Source organism: Magnolia sinica, chromosome 4 (genome assembly GCF_029962835.1).
Source record: "Magnolia sinica isolate HGM2019 chromosome 4, MsV1, whole genome shotgun sequence".
NCBI lineage: Eukaryota > Viridiplantae > Streptophyta > Magnoliopsida > Magnoliales > Magnoliaceae > Magnolia > Magnolia sinica.
This window is the reverse complement of record NC_080576.1, coordinates 88,257,479-88,276,261: the sequence shown is the minus strand read 5'-3', so window position 1 is coordinate 88,276,261 and position 18,783 is coordinate 88,257,479. Positions and strand designations below refer to the sequence as shown.

General features: G+C 40.0%; 1 protein-coding gene across 5 annotated transcripts in view; it reads right to left on the bottom strand.

Annotated features, from left to right (window-relative positions):
- The window catches only part of LOC131243341 (alpha-1,3-mannosyl-glycoprotein 2-beta-N-acetylglucosaminyltransferase), a 69,801-nt gene extending 54,323 nt beyond the window's left edge, over nt 1–15,478 (bottom strand). For 4 of the 5 annotated variants that reach the window (XM_058242637.1, XM_058242635.1, XM_058242634.1 and 1 more), the window contains exon 1: nt 15,321–15,477. In XM_058242637.1, the coding sequence (XP_058098620.1) occupies nt 15,321–15,389 (69 nt within the window). In that variant the 5' untranslated portion in view covers nt 15,390–15,477. Of the gene's footprint in view, nt 1–15,320 lie in introns of all 5 variants that reach the window. The other variant, XM_058242638.1, reaches the window with a different exon arrangement.
- Nucleotides 15,479–18,783: the final 3,305 nt, after the last annotated feature.

Here is an 18,783-nt window from a genome sequence, read left to right as displayed (position 1 = left end):
AGAAGAAAGCCAACGTGAAGCCACTAGATCCCCCCACCTTGTCCCTCTCCATGGAGTCTACTGCCACCTTAATTTCATCTTCCAAAAAGGGTTTTTCAAGAGAGGTTGCCCTTAATGTCAAAAAGGCACTCAAACCCTAGATCATTAAGAGTGGGTCCCGCCCTCCCATCGTCGATGAGAAAGGATCCATAGTAGTTAACCACCGCATCGCACACTTGCTCTTTCTTTTCAACTTTTCTGCCATCCAACACCATGCTTTCAACCTTATTGCTTCTAGCATGGGTGCAAGCAATACTGTGGAAGAACTATGAATTTTTGTCCCCCTTCTTAAGCCAATTTTCCCTCGATCTTTGCCTCCATTTGATCTCTTCCTCCTTCAACTGATTTGAACAGTCTTAAGATAGCTTCCACCTAAGGGTTTTTTTTTCCATCCTCCGAAAGCTCCATTTCTTCCTCCTTTAAATCCAAGGTCTGAATCTTCACCAGAAGATCCCCCTAGCTCACTTTCCCGGCAAATACTACTCAATTGATGCTGATTTTTTTAACATGATTGGTTTCCCAGCACCCTTCTGTGGAGTTTGGTATCATCTAAAGAAATTCAAGCAGGGTTATGAGCCTACAACGGAGTTATTTAATCTCCATCATTCATCATTGCGGAATGCCATAGAACATGCCTTTGAAGTGCTGAAGGCCATGATTTCCTATATTGAGGACAGCCCTCGTGTAAGACCCGTATCCTAGTCCGTACCGTTCCGTAGGCTCCCACAATCGTCCTTATCGAATTCCGGCAACCAGCCACCCATAATCGGCGTTTGCGCACGACCCTAAGTCGCATCCCGTATATCCGAGACTGTACCATTGCTGCACCGTCGCCACGGTTCCAATGCCGCGTCTTGCACACCAATGCGATACCCAGGCCAGGAGTTGTGGGTCCGCATTTATTTTGAGGAAAACGCTGCACATTTGCGAATCCCGAGAGAATCTCTACCCAACATCACATCAATCAATCAATCACTAGTCAAGTACACATCCCATCACAACCCATGCTTTCTTTCTCCCCAAGACAAGCAACCCTCCCCAAAGTCAACCCTCATGTCACTCAAACCCATCACTCACACCCATCACCCATCACCTCTCTCTTACAACCACCCTCTCTCTCTCATTCTCTACCCATTCCGCAAGCAACCCAAAGAGAGTGGCCGCCCAAGCATTCCAAGGAGAGAAAGAGCTTTGTGTGTGGCCCACTTCCTACCCCCAAATTTCTCATTCTAGCCCTTCAATCCTCATCATCTTCTATCAAAGAGAGCCAAGGAGTTTGGCATTCCATAGAACCAAGAAGATCCACAGTAGGTGTTCTGTAAGATTAGATTTTAGTTTTTGTGATGGACCAAGTGGGGCCTATCGATTGATGGTATGGATCTTATTTGGGACCCATCTTGATGTATGTATTGATGCATGTATTAAAGGTACCCATAGTGGCGAGGCCCCTCCATCACACCGTTCTCTTTTTCTCTCTCTCTCCCTCCTCATTTCATTTTTTTATGTGACGATGTGTGTGGCCCATCTGATGTGTCCAACAATCTAGACTATCCAATTTTTTTTTGGACGTCCAGCGAATGGGGCCCGCCTTGCTGCCCGTTTTTGGGCCAACCAGGATGAAGGGAAACAAACAAACATCAGCTTGATCCAAGTCCTGGTGGGCCACGTCCCCGTGGGACCCACCAGATGCAACGTTTCATCCAGGCCGTTTGTCCGCTGGACATCCAGCTGGCCTGGACCAGATGAATACATAAATATCAGCTTTTCCAAAAGCTAGTGGGTCCCACACATGTGGACCCACCTTAATGTATCTTGTATCTAGGCCGTCCATCTGCTGGACAGCCAGTAGCTATTGCTGCTGGATTGACGCCAACATGCCCTGTGGTCTCATCATGAGGTACGTGTTATGTCCATACCGCCCATCCATTTGGTGTTTGTGTGGGGCCCACCCCACACGTGCTACACATGTGGGATGGGACCCACCTTGATGAACGTATTCTATATCCACACTGTCCATTCATGGACGTGCTATGTGGGGCCTGCCTTGATGTATGGGTCCTATCAACTGCTGGACGGTGGGGCCCACCTTAGTATATGTGTTTTATCTTAGCCATCCATCACGTGGACCCCATGATGTATGTGTTCTTCCAACTGTATGGACGTCAGCGAGTTCAATGGGTCCCATCTGATACATGTGTTGTATGCACCGTCCATCTGTATGGACCACAAGTGATGTATGAGTTTTATCTGTACCGTCCATTTGCTGGGGACCCCACCTATATAGCTGTTGTATTGACGTTAGCAAGCCCCATGGGTCTAATCATGAGGTATGTGTTATATCCAAAACATCCATATCTGGGACGTGGGGCCCACACATGTGGCATCCACGCCGTCCAGTCCCTAGACGGGGGACCACCTTGATGCATGAGTATTCTCTACACCGTCCAAACATGTGGACCCCACCTTAATGTGTGTGTTTCATCTCCACCGTCCAGCGTAGGACAGTGGGGCACACCTATTGTATCTATTGAATCCGGGCCGCCCATCAGGCCCACTATGATGTGTATTTAATCCAAGCCGTCCATCGATTGGGCCGCCCCGCAGGCCTAATCATGATGTATTTATAGCCCATTTGGCGAGGCCCTTTGTGATGTATTTATGGCCCATTTGGCAAAGCCCATTGTGATGTAATCGTGGCCCATGGGTTGTGGCTCATTGTCATGTATTTGAGGCCCATGGGTTGTGGCCCATTGTAATGTATTTGAGCCCCATGGGGTTGTAGCCCATTGTGATGTATTTGAGGCCCATGGGTTGTGGCTCATTGTCATGTATTTGAGGCCCATGGGTTGTGGCCCATTGTAATGTATTTAAGGCCCATGGGGTTGTAGCCCATTGTGACATATTTAAGGCCCATGAGTTGTGGCCCATTGTAATGTATTTGAGGCCCATGGGTTGTGGCCCAATGCGATGTATATGGGGCCCTTGTATGAGGCCCAATGTGATGCATGTGAGGCCCATGAGTGAGACCCAACGTGATGTATGTGAGGCTCTTGTGTGAGGCCCAACGCGATGTATATGAGACCCGATGTGATGTGTGATTCCACCATGACATATGTAATAGTGTTTATGGTACCCATTCATCTTCCTAGTTGGTTCTAAATGGGCCATGCCTTGGGAGCAATGATAGTTTAATGTCCACATTGTAAGAGCAATGATGGTTAAATGTACGCATTGTAACCCTTCCTGAGGCCCATTGTTAGGCCCATTCTCATCTTCCCTTAGTGGGCTAACCTAAACTGTTGGGCCCCCATAATTGTTAGGCTCATCCTTGATATGAGTAGGCCATCTAGGCCCATCCTTGTTATAAGGAGAGATTTCATCATCGTATAACATGCTTAGTATGACGTCATGATACACGTCCATACGCATCATATGTATGCTTGATACGAGAAGTGACTGATCATAGCATATGCCCTTGGACAGATTGTTTATGGGACTCCCTGATAGGCGGAGTTGTCCCACATGAGCGCGCGGTACGCGCAGGATTGCTGCATGACTAATAGTGTGATTCATGCATCTCGCATTTGTATGACATGATTATTATACGCCCTAGCGATATCAAGGTCGTAACCTCCACAGGCATATCGTGGATGGTAGGATTGGACACCGGAAATCTTTCTCTACTTGGGGTGCGATAAATGTCCCTAGGCGAAATTCCCTAAATCCCTATAGTACCAGGAGGTCGCTCCAATGTCTAGACAGAGTGGATGCTTTGAGCGCAGAGTGCCGAATAGCAGGAGGTCGCGCTTCCCACTGTGTCGTAGTCGGTTGGAAGGGGGTGCGGCCTTACCCGCCCAAGAGGGGGCAAAGCTAGGCTGAGTTTGACCAACTCGAGGAATGGGTCCGCTATCGACGAGCCGAGCCCGATATTAGCAAGCGGATAGTGAGGTCTCTTCCACTCACCTTGTTGCACGCGATGTGGCGGCAATCTGATTTGTAATGTACTAGACCCCAGTGATATTCCAGAGATGAATTGTATTGATATATGGATTCCCATGAGGACTGACATGCTTGAGTTGCATTACATCTTGCATATGACATTCGGCCAGGTAGGCCTTGCATCGCATAGCCTTGGTACAGCTGATAGCATTCATGAGCATGCCAGCATGTTTCCGCATTACTCTAATATTCTATACTTGGCACTTGCGTTGCGCACACACTTACACCACCCTCTAAGCTTTTCGTAAGCTTATGCACGACCGTTGCGTGCAAGTAACATTGGATCGCAACAGCGCTGAGGTAGGAGTGTGGCAGATCATCTTGGAGCTTTTGTCTATCATTGTATTTCCCTTTCCGCATTGTACTCAAGTTTTTTTGATATAGTGGATATGTGGTAATGTTGTTTTGTGACTTGGTTATGCTTGTGGTTATGCTCCTTTACAAATATATATATATATATATATATATATATATATATATATATATATATATATATATATATATATATATTGGAAATCCTCCTTGTAGGATCGCAGGATCGGAATCTGGCATATGAGTGTCGGGCAATGTTGTCAAATAGCATATGCGATCCTGTGCGATTGCATGTGCGTGTGCACATATGCGATCGCACAATCGCATATGCGGTCGCATATTTGTATTTTTTTTCCGCATTTTTTCAAAAAATGAAAAAAAAAATGAAAAAAATCAAAAAAAATCATTAAAAAAATCATAAAAATTAAAATAAATTATTATATGTCATTAGGACATGAAATACATTTAATTTAAGTAAAATAAAAATAAAACCATACTCCATACATGATAGTTGATACATCATACATCATACATTTACAATTTAGTAATTTACAAATTACAATATAATTAACTTCTTAAATGATCTTAAATAACATTAACAATTAACATTTTAGCTAGTAGTTACATTACATACTTACATTTAACAATAACAATTAACAAATATCAAATATCAAATATCCATATTCAACATTCAACACTACATGTACATGATACTATGATAGTGATACAATACATAATATATCATGTTATCAATGATTCAATATCAAGTTATCAACAAACAATCGACAACATCAACACACTTAGACTTATGAGACAACCATTAAACAAAATTAAGTAGTTATGTATTTATTATTTATCTAATCAATAATCATGATTCATGATATACATTGATCTAGCATCCATTGTGGCACATCACCACCAGGTCCACCACCACCACCACCATCATCATCATCATTCGAGTCATCTCCTTCTTCCACATACGCTTCTTCTTCTTCCGTTTCTTCGTCATCTGTACGTACTAATACTTCATCAACATCCAATGGTGGATGATCTTCAATTTGATCATCATTATCACCTTCTCCCTTCTCCAATCTCCTCAATCTCATCAACAGGTTGACGGCTACTACTCGCCCCCCGGCTTCCCCTCGTCCTTCGCCTTCGAGTGGTACTACTACCTTCACCAGGTGTCAATCCATATGCGGCATCTTCAACTTGTGCCCATGTCAGATCCTCTCCAGCAAATACCGGGTCTTCCGTCTCTACGAGCCACTTGTTATCTGCATCCAACTCATCTAAGCAAATAGAGTCAAAGAAGCCGAGCTTTTCTTTCCTACTTTGGAATCGTTCTCGCAATTTTTGATTGTATTGAACGAAAACCAAGTCGTTAAGCTTTTTTGGCTCAAGGCGATTCCTTTTCTTGGTATGAATCTGCAAGAAAGAAAGCGCATTTGGCATTAGCTATTTAGGTAATTAATTTAGCTTAGGGTCTTAGGCTACTAAAAAATTAAAGTTTACAAAAAAACAAAATAATTACTAAACAGTCTAAACTTTTACTTACCGACTAGAACGTGCTCCAATTGTGCTCGCAACCACTGGCAAAACACGTGAGTCCAAGAATCTTCATAGCCAGCTTCTTTAGAGCTGGATCCTTCCTGTTTGGGTCCACTCCATAGGCAGCCCACCAGTCAGCTGAGAAAAACAGTTTAAGTATAGGTTAGAATCGTTAGATCTCTTAGAGACACTTTGTAGAAAAACTTTCTGTAAGAGTTCAGTACACAGTTGACAGTGTACACTAACATTCATTCATAGAAGTACTTACTGAGTAATTTCATTGTCCGATGTCTTATTACGATATCCCTTGAGAATATCCCTTCACTTTTTGTGTAAAAGTCCAGCAAAGTTGAGATCTTGTCCTGTTCTCCTCTATCTGGAATCATTCTTTCCAAGACATCAATAAATCCAACCATATGCATAGTTAGTGCTTCTGCTGGATCAACAGAAGCGAATAAACAGGCTGGGTTAAGGATGTAGGCAACTGAATACAATGGGGATGACATTTGGCTGCCCCATCTTCTATCTATAATATCTAAAATTGGCCTGTAATCACGGTCTCTATAGTTAAAATGGTCCATGATCTTATTTTTCGCCCTCTCCATCGCATCATATATGTAGCCCATTGCGGGCTTCTCATCCCCTTCCACCAATCGCAACACAGAGACTAAGGGCTTGGATGATTTTAGCGCCTTTACCACCTGAGTCCAAAAACTTTGAGAAAGAATTGTTTGTTGAACCTGTTTCCCGTCAGCCTTCTTTGACCAAGGCCCACTTGTAAAACCGGCCGACACTACAAAGCTTCTAAGTTCTAATTTCTTTGCATGTAGCCTTTGTAGTGTTAAAAAGGCTGTAGCAAAACGGGTGACTGTTGGACGTAACAAGTTACCCCCAATGTGTTTTCTCATTCGATTGAGAAGAGCGTGTTTGTACATAAAGACCGTGATTCTTCTAGCCCTTGCAATAACGTTTATAAATAATCTACCTATATCTTCTAACATAAGATCAATACAATGGGCCGCACAGGGGGTTCAAAATAAACGTCACCTCTTCTCCATAAGAAGACGACCAGCCATTACATACGAGGCTGCGTTATCTGTAATTACTTGTACAACATAGTCCTCACCTATTTCTTCAACTACACTATCTAGTAAGTTAAACAAATATTCTCTTGTGTGTAAATGGCCCGACGCATCCACTGACTTCAAGAACATTGTCCCAGCTGGACAATTTACCAAAAAGTTAATGAGAGACCGACCGGATCTATCGGTCCATCTATCGGCCATTAGTGAACAACCATATATTTTCCATGATTCCCTATATTCAGCTATGAAGGATTGTGTATATTCAACTTCAGTTTTTAGGCATGTCTCCCTCATTTCATGATATGAAGGAGGTTTAAGCCCAGGTCCAAATTGACCTATAGCCTCAATCATTACCTTGAAGCTTTTCGATTTAACGGCGTTGAAAGCAACGCCGGTTTGGTAAAACCACTTAATATATTGAATTGTGGTTTTCCTATCTTTTTGTTTATACCGGTTCTCTAAAGTTGTTTGAGCCGGCCCTTTCCCTCTACCCCTTTAGTCGACCACATCCTCGGGGTGTGGTCTACACCATCTATCTATGGGCCCATGCCCTCGGGCTCTTTTCGATGGTTGTACTTGTGGTCTAGACTGGCCTGTTGAAGTAGGGGGAGTAGGACTAGCTTCATCTACATTAACTACATTTATATCTTCATATGCATCTTGTTCCATATATTCCTCCTGACGTAGGGCACCATCGTATTTCTTTTTTGATTGTTTTTCCATATACTCCACAATCTCCCTTCGAATTTCTGGAGTAATTTTGTCGTATGCTTTTGCATTTGACCCCGGTAAATGTGCAAGGTGTTGTTTGTGCCTTGCAATGCCACCGGAACTCACAAACCCACATAACTCACATACTATGTGAGTCTTTTCGGCAGCACTACGGTAGTGCCCATACTTCCAACCCAGGTCATTCAACTTAGGCTTCAAAGAGGAAGATTGGGAAGAAGACATTATGATGGTGGATAGTGGTGGTGTGTGTGTATTATTAGCACTAAAAAGTAACTAGCTAGCTACTAACTATAAACTAGAAAATAAACTACAAATAAAAAGAAAAGTAAAGTAAGAGACTAAGAAGTATAGGAAGAAGAACTAAGAAGTACGAAAGAAGTACATCTAAGAGAGTAAGTAAGAGTAAAGAGTACTAAAGAGCCTAAAGAGATGGGACTTGGGAGGGAGGGAGAGAGAGAGAGAGAGAGTTACACACTTACACTTACACACTTACACTTGTAGAAACTAGAAAGGAAGAAGAAGAGGGAGAGAGAGAGTTGAGTTACGCTTACACACTTACACTTGTAGAAAAGGAGAATAAGAGGGAAAAGAAAATGAGAAAAAGAGAGAGAGTTGAATTACACACTTACACTTGTAGAAAGAGAGAGAGAGAGAGAGAGTTACACACTTACACTTGTAGAAACTAGAAAGGGAGAAGAAGAGGGAGAGAGAGAGTTGAGTTACACACTAACACTTGTAGAAAGAGAAAAGGAGAGAGAGAGAGAGAGAGAGAGAGATTTACACACAAATAAAAGTAAAATTACAAATGTAACAACTAACAAATCTAAAAGAGGTTCCCAACTTCAAATCTTGTTGTAACTAGACTAACTTCAACTTGTAGTCTTGTACTTGTAATCTTGAAATCTTCTTGAACTTATTATAAGTTGTAACTTGTAGTCTTGTAATGTAAGTTGTAACTTGTAACTTGTAAGATGTAACTTGTAGTCTTGTAATGTAAGTTGTAACTTGTCTTGTCACTTCACTTGTAAGTTGTAACTTCAAACTTGTAAGTTGTCTTGTAACAACTAACAATTAAGAAAGTAACAACTAACAAATCAATTAACAAACAAAATATTTCAAAAAAAAAATTATAGAAAGAAGTTGTTAGAAACTTAGAATTAGAAACTTAGAACTTAGAAAACTTAGTGGATGGAGATTGGAGAGGACTAGAGGAGTGAGGAGTCTCTTGACTCTTGTCTTGACTCTTGATCTTGAATCTTGAATATGGATGGTATGAATAATGTATCATGTAACATGTATCTTGGATTCTAGATTCTTGATTATTGTTGTACCCTCTTGATTCTTGAAAGTTGAACGAAAAGAAAAAAACAGAAATATGGAAATGGAATATGGATGGAGAGGAGTGGATGGAATGTAGAATGTAGATTGTAATTTGTAAAATGTAAAGTGCTTAGTAAGAGAGGATGTAGTAAGAGAAATAGAGAACAGAGAGAGAGTTTGAGCTTTTTTTGTAAGTAGGAATGCTTAGAATGCATATATATAGAGTAAAAATCCGGATTTTTTTTAAATTTTTTTTTTAAAAAAGGTCAAAAAACGGTCAAAAATCTGACCGTTGGCCAATATGCGATCGCATACATCGCATATGCGATCACATATGCTGGCACATGTGGCATATGCGATCGCATATGTGCAGTGATCGCATATGCCACTGCCACATATGCTATCGGGCCAAATATATGCGCATATGCGATCGCATATTCGCATATGCGACCACACATGACAACACTGGTGTCGGGAGCTGAGAATGGAGTACTACGGAGGCTGTCAGCGCCAGATTCGGCGATCAGGAATTCTGTGAGCCCGGTTTCCGTGTTTGGGGCGTGACACCCCGCTTATCAAATAAATACACAAGTCAATAAAGTTTTTGCATGTTATTTCTTACCCAACCATATTATGAACAAGAGTCATGATCTAGAGCCTGATTTAGGAATTATCAACAAAAGCAATGGCGAGGAAGATGGAGCTGGTGTGGAGGAAGACCAAGGTAGTAAGGAAGAAGTTGAAAATAGCTAGGAGAAAAATGAAAGTGCCGAGAAAGCGAATTCACAAGAGCTAGGAGGGAGAAATTGAGATGGAAAGCATTTAGAATAGGACTTACAGCAGCTAACTGCTGACCTAGATAAAATGTCAATTAATTGTTTTTCGAAAATTTTTCTATAACAATGTAAATCACAACTGCGTTGTATGAATTAATTGTTATTTGGAATATGAATACATTGTTTTCTTATTTTTATTGTATGTTATGTACTATTCCTAACACCGCTTCTATCTTGTTTCTTTGTACCTTATCCTACTTGCAAATGTGAAAATTTTTAAGGCATGTCGGCTATAGCAAGTTTTAAAAGCAAGCAGCAACAAATGCAAGGTACAAGTCAACTGGACTTCATATATGGACGAACATATGGTAAACCTATTGGTTGAGGAAGTAAATTTGGAGAAGTAGTTTGGCCATTGTTTTGGGGAAGCTATAATGAATAAAGTAGCAAAGGCAAATAGGCAATGGAAGAGTCGTTTTGTGTACATGTGGTTGCTGAGAACTACAAGAACTGTTTACAATATCTAAAGAAAAATTACAATTTTGATGAAGACTGCCACGAATAAAATTGACTTCAGTTGGGATGATGAATGAAAATGCGTGATTGTGGAGTTCCAGGTTTGGGATGAATTTATTAAGGTAAGTTGAAAGAATATTTCATGTCCAAGACAATTTTTTACTTTTAAAAGTATGAACAGTGTTATCAAAATCGTACGATTCATATCATATCGTATGGGTGTACGATTTGAATTGTACACCCAAATCGTAAATCCCAAATAATCGTACGAATCGTACAATAATCGTATCAAATTGTATGAATCATACGAGAATCATAGATTACATAAATGGCCAAAAAATTACTTAAAAAACAATTTTTATCCAATTTTTTCTTCTGTCGTTGTATCCTTTTGCTCATAAATCATGAAAAAGGCCTCCCCTATTAAATATATCCTCATTTTTTTCTTTTGAGTGAGATAAAGAGAGAGAGGCAAGAGGAGATTTAGGGATTTTGATATTCAAAAACCCAAAACAAAGAAATCAAGATACTATTCACAATGGATTCGAATGTCATTTTTTCTAACATGATTTTACAGTTAAGAAATGTACAAAAGAACAAAATTATTAAAGGACTAGTGTGTTTTTTGAGGTAAATTTTTCGAAAGACAACAAAAGAAAACAAAGGAAAAAGACAAGAATCCTTTAACATCATGATATGTATACCATATACATTTTCTCAATTGATAATATCATGATATGTATTACTTTTTTGGCACATGTTGATGGGAAATGGATTATTAATGAGTTTTAAATCTTTTTTTATTTACTTATATTTTTTCATTTGCTTTTTATATGTATATTTTTAAAATCAGAAAAAATCTTATGATTTACGATACGATTTCGATACGATTTGCGATTTGATACAATTCAACCCCTTTTACGATTTGCCATATGATAACAATTTTGACAACATTGAGTATGAAGAATATCTCATTTCTTATCTCCTATTATTTCACAAACAAAACCTGAGGTCCGAAAAATAAAAACCAAGGAATTTGAGATTATATGCAGAGACAATTATGCTAAAGGAAACACATCACACACTCCTGCCGAAACTGACGAAGAAGAGACCTGACCATATCATTCAATCCCCATACCCCTCCGGAGCATATATGCCCATGGATGATACATATTTGGATGGCACCTATCCTCAACCTCAACAATCAGGGGAAAGCATCCAAATGTAGGAACCTCAACTCCAAGGCCAACAAAGGAAAAGAAAGCGACTCCCATGGCGAGTTTGGTGCAGAAGTTGAATCACTTTTGCGATTCAATGACAATACATCGGCTTTAAAACCAAAATGTTAACAAAGGTATGGAAAGAGTTGGAGAGTATGGGAACTATCGATGATGAAATGTTGTTTAGGGCCAACAAATACCTTACAAAATGGCACATTTAGCTATGGTGCTCCTTAAAGCTAAGTCTAGCATTAAATACACAGGGTTGGAGAAAATGATTTCCTAATAAATGTTTTTATGAATGTGCTATGATTTGTTTTGGACCATGGTTATTAAAGTTTATGTTTGGACTTTTTATTACTATTATTAATTTCCTTGTTGCTTGTATTTAGTAACTGCTCCACAATACAGGTATTTTGAATATGTTTGTCCACTTGTGTGGCCCACCTGATGATTGATTTAGCTTAAAAATCAACTCAAAGATTTATCTAGATGGGCTCAACCTAATGGCATTTGGTATATCAAGCTTTTTTTATGAAATTTAAAGATTTTTTAGCGATTTCTGGCTTCAAGCTATGTTTGGTGTGTGAATATAAACTTTCTTACCTATAAACACTCTACTAGTTAATCCAAACACAAAAAATGTTTACCTATAAATACTTTACAACTTACATCCAAATAGGCAAGCATGTAAATAACTTACACCTGAATGTGACTTACAAGTGTAAGTAAACACTTTCAAGTGTAAAGTGTCATTTTATCACTGAAAATTGTGATTTTCGATGATTTTCAAAATTCATACCGTTTGCTAGATGCAAAAAATTAAGCACTCAATTTTAATTTTCATTGAAAATTCATTATTTTTTCAGCTATCAGCCATCCACTAATCACCTGTCACTGAATGTGGTAAGTGATTTTCCTTTAAACTTTTGAATAGATGTTGACATTTAAACTTTTGAATAGATGTTGACAAAAACATCCCTACCAACAATTTAAAATGACAACATTACCCTCCCGGGCTTTCAAAACCTACTAAGTTCACTCCCTCTTTCTCATCTGTTCCATCCTATGAATATTGCCTTAGCATTTGATAGTTTTGGATTGTGTAGATGTGGTGTGGATGGGCCATGATGTAAGGTTCCATATTTTGAATGGTTTTCATTGTTTACATGAGATGAGTCATATACATTTATAGTTTTGACGAGAGAATCATTACAGATATTACAAATACCTTGAGGTCCATCATAGTGGACTCAGATTCACTGGGATGATGGTGTTCACCTGAGATCTTACATCACAAGTTACATACCATCCATATGGATCCATGGGCCATGGTTGTTGGATGGAGAGACAACGTGTAACATTGGGGTTTACAAGCTTGGAGAAAATAATGGTAGAAGGGGTTCATGCCCACGTGGCCTGGAGTAGGGCCCACTGTACAGATCTAAGCCTGCACAAGGGGTAACATATGGCACCTATTTCCCCCTTTTGCAAGTCACTTTGGAAGTTTCATATTCCAGCTTGTTTTCCCTTGATTCTCTCTCTTCAACCAATTAGCATATTACCCTATTGAGAGGTATTTTATTTCTATTAGGATATAATGGCTTCCTAATTCATGTTTGCCATAGATTTTTTTCAAAAATAAATATGGGATGTATGTGGGGCCCACTTGAGCGCAAATCCAGCCCATCCTTGTGCATGAGATCATGCGTCACCATGTGGGCCCACTTAAATTGTTTTGCAAGGCCCACTTGGGACATGTGACTTGTGGGTCATGTGGGCCATGTGTAGACATGTGACGTTTTGGACGTGCAAATGTCCTGCACACGCCCTTGTTAGACATTGCTAGACAACTAGATTGCAGCTCACATTTAATCCACTTATTGTGATCTAAACTGAAATATTAATCGTGCATCTTGTAAATACTCATCAATACCTTCGTAACGAGTGGTCGCACGCCCCAAACGGACATCGAATGGTTGAGATCTAGCTAGAACAAGTTTGGTTGTCCAGGTATAAGCGCCCCACGATCCAAGGTGACATCAGTTGACTTGTGGCCCACTTTTCGGCAATCTAAAGGTTCCTATTGGGACATCTAAGTCAATGGGAATGTAGTCCCTGATGCCAACTTCGAAATATGTGGCCGTTTGCCCCGATCAAAGTTCAGACCGCATAGTTATTGGATGGATAAGATTGACTCTCCATTGACCAAGCGATGGCCTACATTAGGTGAGACATATCTCAAAATCTAGTGATCTGATTGCGATGAAATTTTATTGAATTGTTATTTAGGACGTGCGTGTGGGATTGGACAAACCAAATCGGGCACTAGGTGTCCAGATCTAGCCATAGAAATCCAGGACCACCAATGTTAAAAGTTTATTGGAAAAGAATTGTTTCGATCAGATATGTTAGATATGAAGGCAGATTGGGCCCAAACTTGATCCACAGCCCAAAGTGTGCATCCTAGAATTATCCATTGACTCATATTAGTCAATGAGGTGCTCGATCATGGAGATCCAATCAGATCAGTCCATGGACGTAGATTGATTATTTTTGGATAGTTGAATTTGATTCATGTTGCTTTGATGATCATATGAACGTGTGTTTTGATCCTTAATTGATTTGTGATTAGTGACCACACATGTGGCATATGTAGGGCCCATCCACCCTTTGTGGGTGATGGCCCCACATATCCAGCCCATGATGATCGTGTGGGGCCCTCATTTTGATGAGCCTGCCCATGCGATCATGTAAGCAACTTGTACGATCAGATTGTCATCCGATCACCTAGTTACAAGCTTGGCCATGGTGGGCTTTTCTCTCTCTGGTGAACCTTGTATTATGAAACAATAGGGGCAAATATGACAATTTGCTAATTTTCAGATATTTGTGGTTTGTGTTTACCAAACAAATTTTTGTTATTAAAAAAATTAAATAATAAATAAATAAAGTGTTTATTTTCAGATATCATGACTTTTTTCAAACAAAATTTTTTGTATTTGAAAGTATTAAAATTCAGAACTTTACAATTTCGGAACTTAATTTAATTTCCAGACCTTATTTTTCAGTTTACTAAACAGCACCTAAGCCATTTACAACTTAAAAACTCACAGGCATCCAAACAACACCTAAAACTTAATAGGCATCCAAACGACCCCTGATCTCTTCCCAACATCAGGAAATTCATATATCTCATTCAAAGCCCATTACTGCAGACCTCAAACTTAACTAAAACCCCTTCTTCTTTTCTAGCCAAGGTTGTGTTTTGATTCTCAAATCTAACCCAACTACAATTTATTCCATTCACATTAATGATCAAATCCAGCAGCAACTAGCCTACCACTTGGCTCATTTATTGATTATCAAATCCAATTATCATGTTTTGATTCAGTCGAACATCCAAACTCGGTCTAAGATCATCACTGTCGCTTCCGCATCTACTCTCCAAACTCGGAATTTCTAAACTCTGCAGTCAATTTCAAATATCTCTTTCCTGTTAAGAACCCCATTTCGAGTTTCCACCGTTTCATTCGTTAAATCCAAGATAAAAACTGAAAATGTAAGATCAAAAATACAGACGAACATCCACAGCAATTTACAACAAAAAAAGAAGACTGATTACAGAGGAAAGTTTCAAGATCCGGAATTGAAAATAAGTGCGAATTGCGCTACATGAGGATCATCCGGGAGCTCAGTGGCAAAATCGTGATTTTCTCCAACAGAGAAGATGAATCTGAAAGAAGGAGAAGAGATTGGAGCGAAAATACCTGGATGAAGAAGAAGGCAGCTGCAGCAACGATTAGAAGGATTCGGTAATCGCAGAAATTTCTCGCCATTTCTTCTCTTCCTCCCTCTCTCTCTCTCTCTCTCTCTCTCTCAAATGGAGAAGTGGAGTCTCGGTCTTCTGACGTTCTGGAAACGTAGAAGAGAAATGGGGGCACCTCCACGTGCCGGTCCCGTACGTGCGCATGTGGTACGTGTGAAATGGTAGGGCTGTTCATCAGTTGCCCTGGAATGTGGCATATGTTAGCCCCGAGCCGTACGGGGGACAAACCTGCATAACGTGCGTCGCGACACTTTCACCATGGATTGTAGAAATCAGTCCAATTCAAGAGTTAGGTGGGCCACACCATAGGGTACGGTGTAAAATCCCACCAAAAACCTATAAATTCATGTGGTGTGGACATTCCTGGAATGTCCTGATTTTTGGATGTCCTTTTAATTGGTGTGGCGCGTTGGATGATTGGATTGGATGGCATATAGACACCACAGTGGAACCCACACACAGCGTGGACGATTTTAGTGGTATGACTTGCATGTCAACTATTTTCCCATGGTGTAGCTTATCCCGAGCGTTGATTCGGCCTGATTTCTGGGCCTTGTCCCAAACAGAGGGTGGGTCACCTGATGGACGGGGTGGATCTCATCCACATGAAGTCTTTCATTTCGAATCCAACAGCAAGAGTTTCTATGTATCTCATTGCACTACCTGCTATTGTAGTAAATCTCAAAGTTTAAATATAAATGCATTAATTATTTAAAAATTAAATAAATTTTGCAACAGTATAGCGATATCTTCACGATAAAAGTTACAAATTGTTGAAAATTTGAAAATCACGTCTCTGGCTCATTAGGGGGCGTTTGGGTCTTAAGTTAATGAAGATGAGTTACTTGTGCCTTAAGTAACTTATCTTAATTTCTACTTATAAAACAAAAATAATTAAATAACTTTAAATAAAAAAAAGCTCTTTATATGAGTTACTTATGCCTTAAGTAACTTATCTTAATTTCTACTTATAAAACAAAAATAATTAAATAACTTTAAATAAAAAAAGCTCTTTATAATTGATCTTAAACCAAACTTACTTATCTCAATTAAGTTATTTTTGTATCGCTGTGGGTAAAGAAAGTAACTTATTTAGTGGTATCATGAGGGCCCTAAATGAGCTAACAAAAGACCATATGAGCGTGTTATTCAAAGTTCTATCTCAGGCTGTAGATTGTGTTACCCTTTTTTAACATTACTAGAAAAAAAAAATTACAAAAAATAAAAGAAGAAGAAAAATTAAAAATCTCATGATATTAGCACAATGACCTCATTTGATTTAAAAATCTTATGATTAGTACAATAACATCATTTGATTAATAAATAAAGAATTTTACAACAAAACTCCTCGGCAGTTTAGATTTTAGCATACAGTGCCACGAAGGAATAAAATTTATGGATGTTACTTTATGTTGGGTGAAAAAATAGTTAAGTCGGATAGGTTGACTTATGGAATGGGCCAACTCTACTAAATAGCATGGGCCCTTTTGGTATCCAAGCCCCAAGGGGCGTATACATCCAAAAACAGGCCGACCTCCCAGTGGGATGATGCAACTATGAGGACACTTAAAGAGGAAGCAACCGTAAGTCTACTCAAATGGCCAATTGTGAACCTAATCCATAGCTCGGCCATATGTTGGATATAGATCGGCAATTGGTCTGGTTGAAGCTCGACCAGAGCTCAGCTATAGGTCGGGATATCCTCCGAGAAAAGGAAATTGTTTGTTCCATGGAAAAGGTCAGTAAACAACCAATCCCCGATATCAATAGTTCGACGATCTCTCTAATGGCCCGGAGATCTCTGCCAAGATCTTCGAATGATCAGATCGAATCCCGAAAACCTCAGGATTACGATAATCTTGCAAAAATTCTAGATCCAAACAGATTTAACTCCAGCATATCAAGGAAGATTCCTTACGCCGCCAACTTCCTTTTATTATAAATAAAGGCATCCTTAATCATTGTAAGATATGCAAATTCATACCCTAGTACTCGACTAGTGACTCTTTTCCAAAGAGATCCTACCCTATTAAAGACTCAAAAGTCTTGACTTAGGCATCGAAGTGTCCCCTGTGCAAGCCAGGGTCTCATTTGTCCCTTATTCTTTTTTGTGCAGGTCTAAACGAGTTAGCCAGGGAGGTTCCCTCGGAAAACTGCGTAAACAATTTGGCATCGTCTGTGGGAACGACATCTTAAGTCGTTCTTGCTCTACCAGAGATAATCTGTGATGGCTAGAGGGAAGAAGAAAGCTCAATCTCCTCTGGTTACAATTGCAGTTCACGTTGCAATCCTGCCTGCACCTGATTGCATGCCCTCGCCCCCTAGGCAGCGGGAATAGCCCGAGCAACAAGAAAGCTATTGGGGCTCTTCCTCGCAGCTTCAAGGCAATTCTGGCTCCCGCAAGCGGGTCAGCGATCTCGTGCGAAAGGAGGTCGACTGAAAACCCTCGAAAGAGAAGTCGGGGGCATAAAAGAAAATATAAATTACATAAGGCAGATGCTGGAGCGACTGCAGCCTCGACATGAAGGTGAACCATGCGATAATGCTCCTCAACCCTCCTGTATGCACGCCCCTTCCGATCAAAGCCAATAGGATAGCTCGGTCAATGCCACTCCATCCCATGTGTCTGGGACAGCACCATTACCCGCCTCCAACCTACGCCATAAACTAAATCGAAAGAAGCTGTAACACCCCGACTTTTCAGGACCCAAGTACACGACCCGTTTCCCAAAAACCTAAGTGTTAACCTTAAAGGATAATCAAATTCGAGTTTTTTTAAAAAAAATATCAGAGTAAGCAGATGAGCGTAGAATGGACAAATCATACATAATGGAAATTTTCATTTTTATGTTTAGGATGTACAAGAGGTTGCCCATAATAACTTATACAAACCAATGTCCCAAACTTACAATTACAAAGTAAAATGATATTACATATAAACAAAGCAAATTGTAACAAATCTGGAACTATAAAACCATATAGCAACTCTTGACAATATAATCATGCATCTTCACAGTGGTACTCTGCTCCTCATCAGTCTGAACCTAAAAATCAAATAAGCCACTTGTGCGACCTGTATGGTCGTATATTTGATGGATGAGCGGCCAATTGAGTGTGAATTCCCCTTAAAATTACACATCGTCGCATTAGGTAAGAAATAGTATAAAAAATCCAGGCAACCAAAACAGAGTAAATGCAGTCTTATTATATGCATGAATGCACGAATGCAATCATTGTCCCAGGAAAAACATCCAGACGGACATTGGGCTCATCACCCATGCAATCATCGACCCGGGTAAAACATCCAGATGGTCTGTGCCTTGGGTAAAACATCCAGACATGCAAATACGTATGATGACAATAGATGATGGTTTGTGCTCCAGGCAAAACATCCAGTCAGGCGA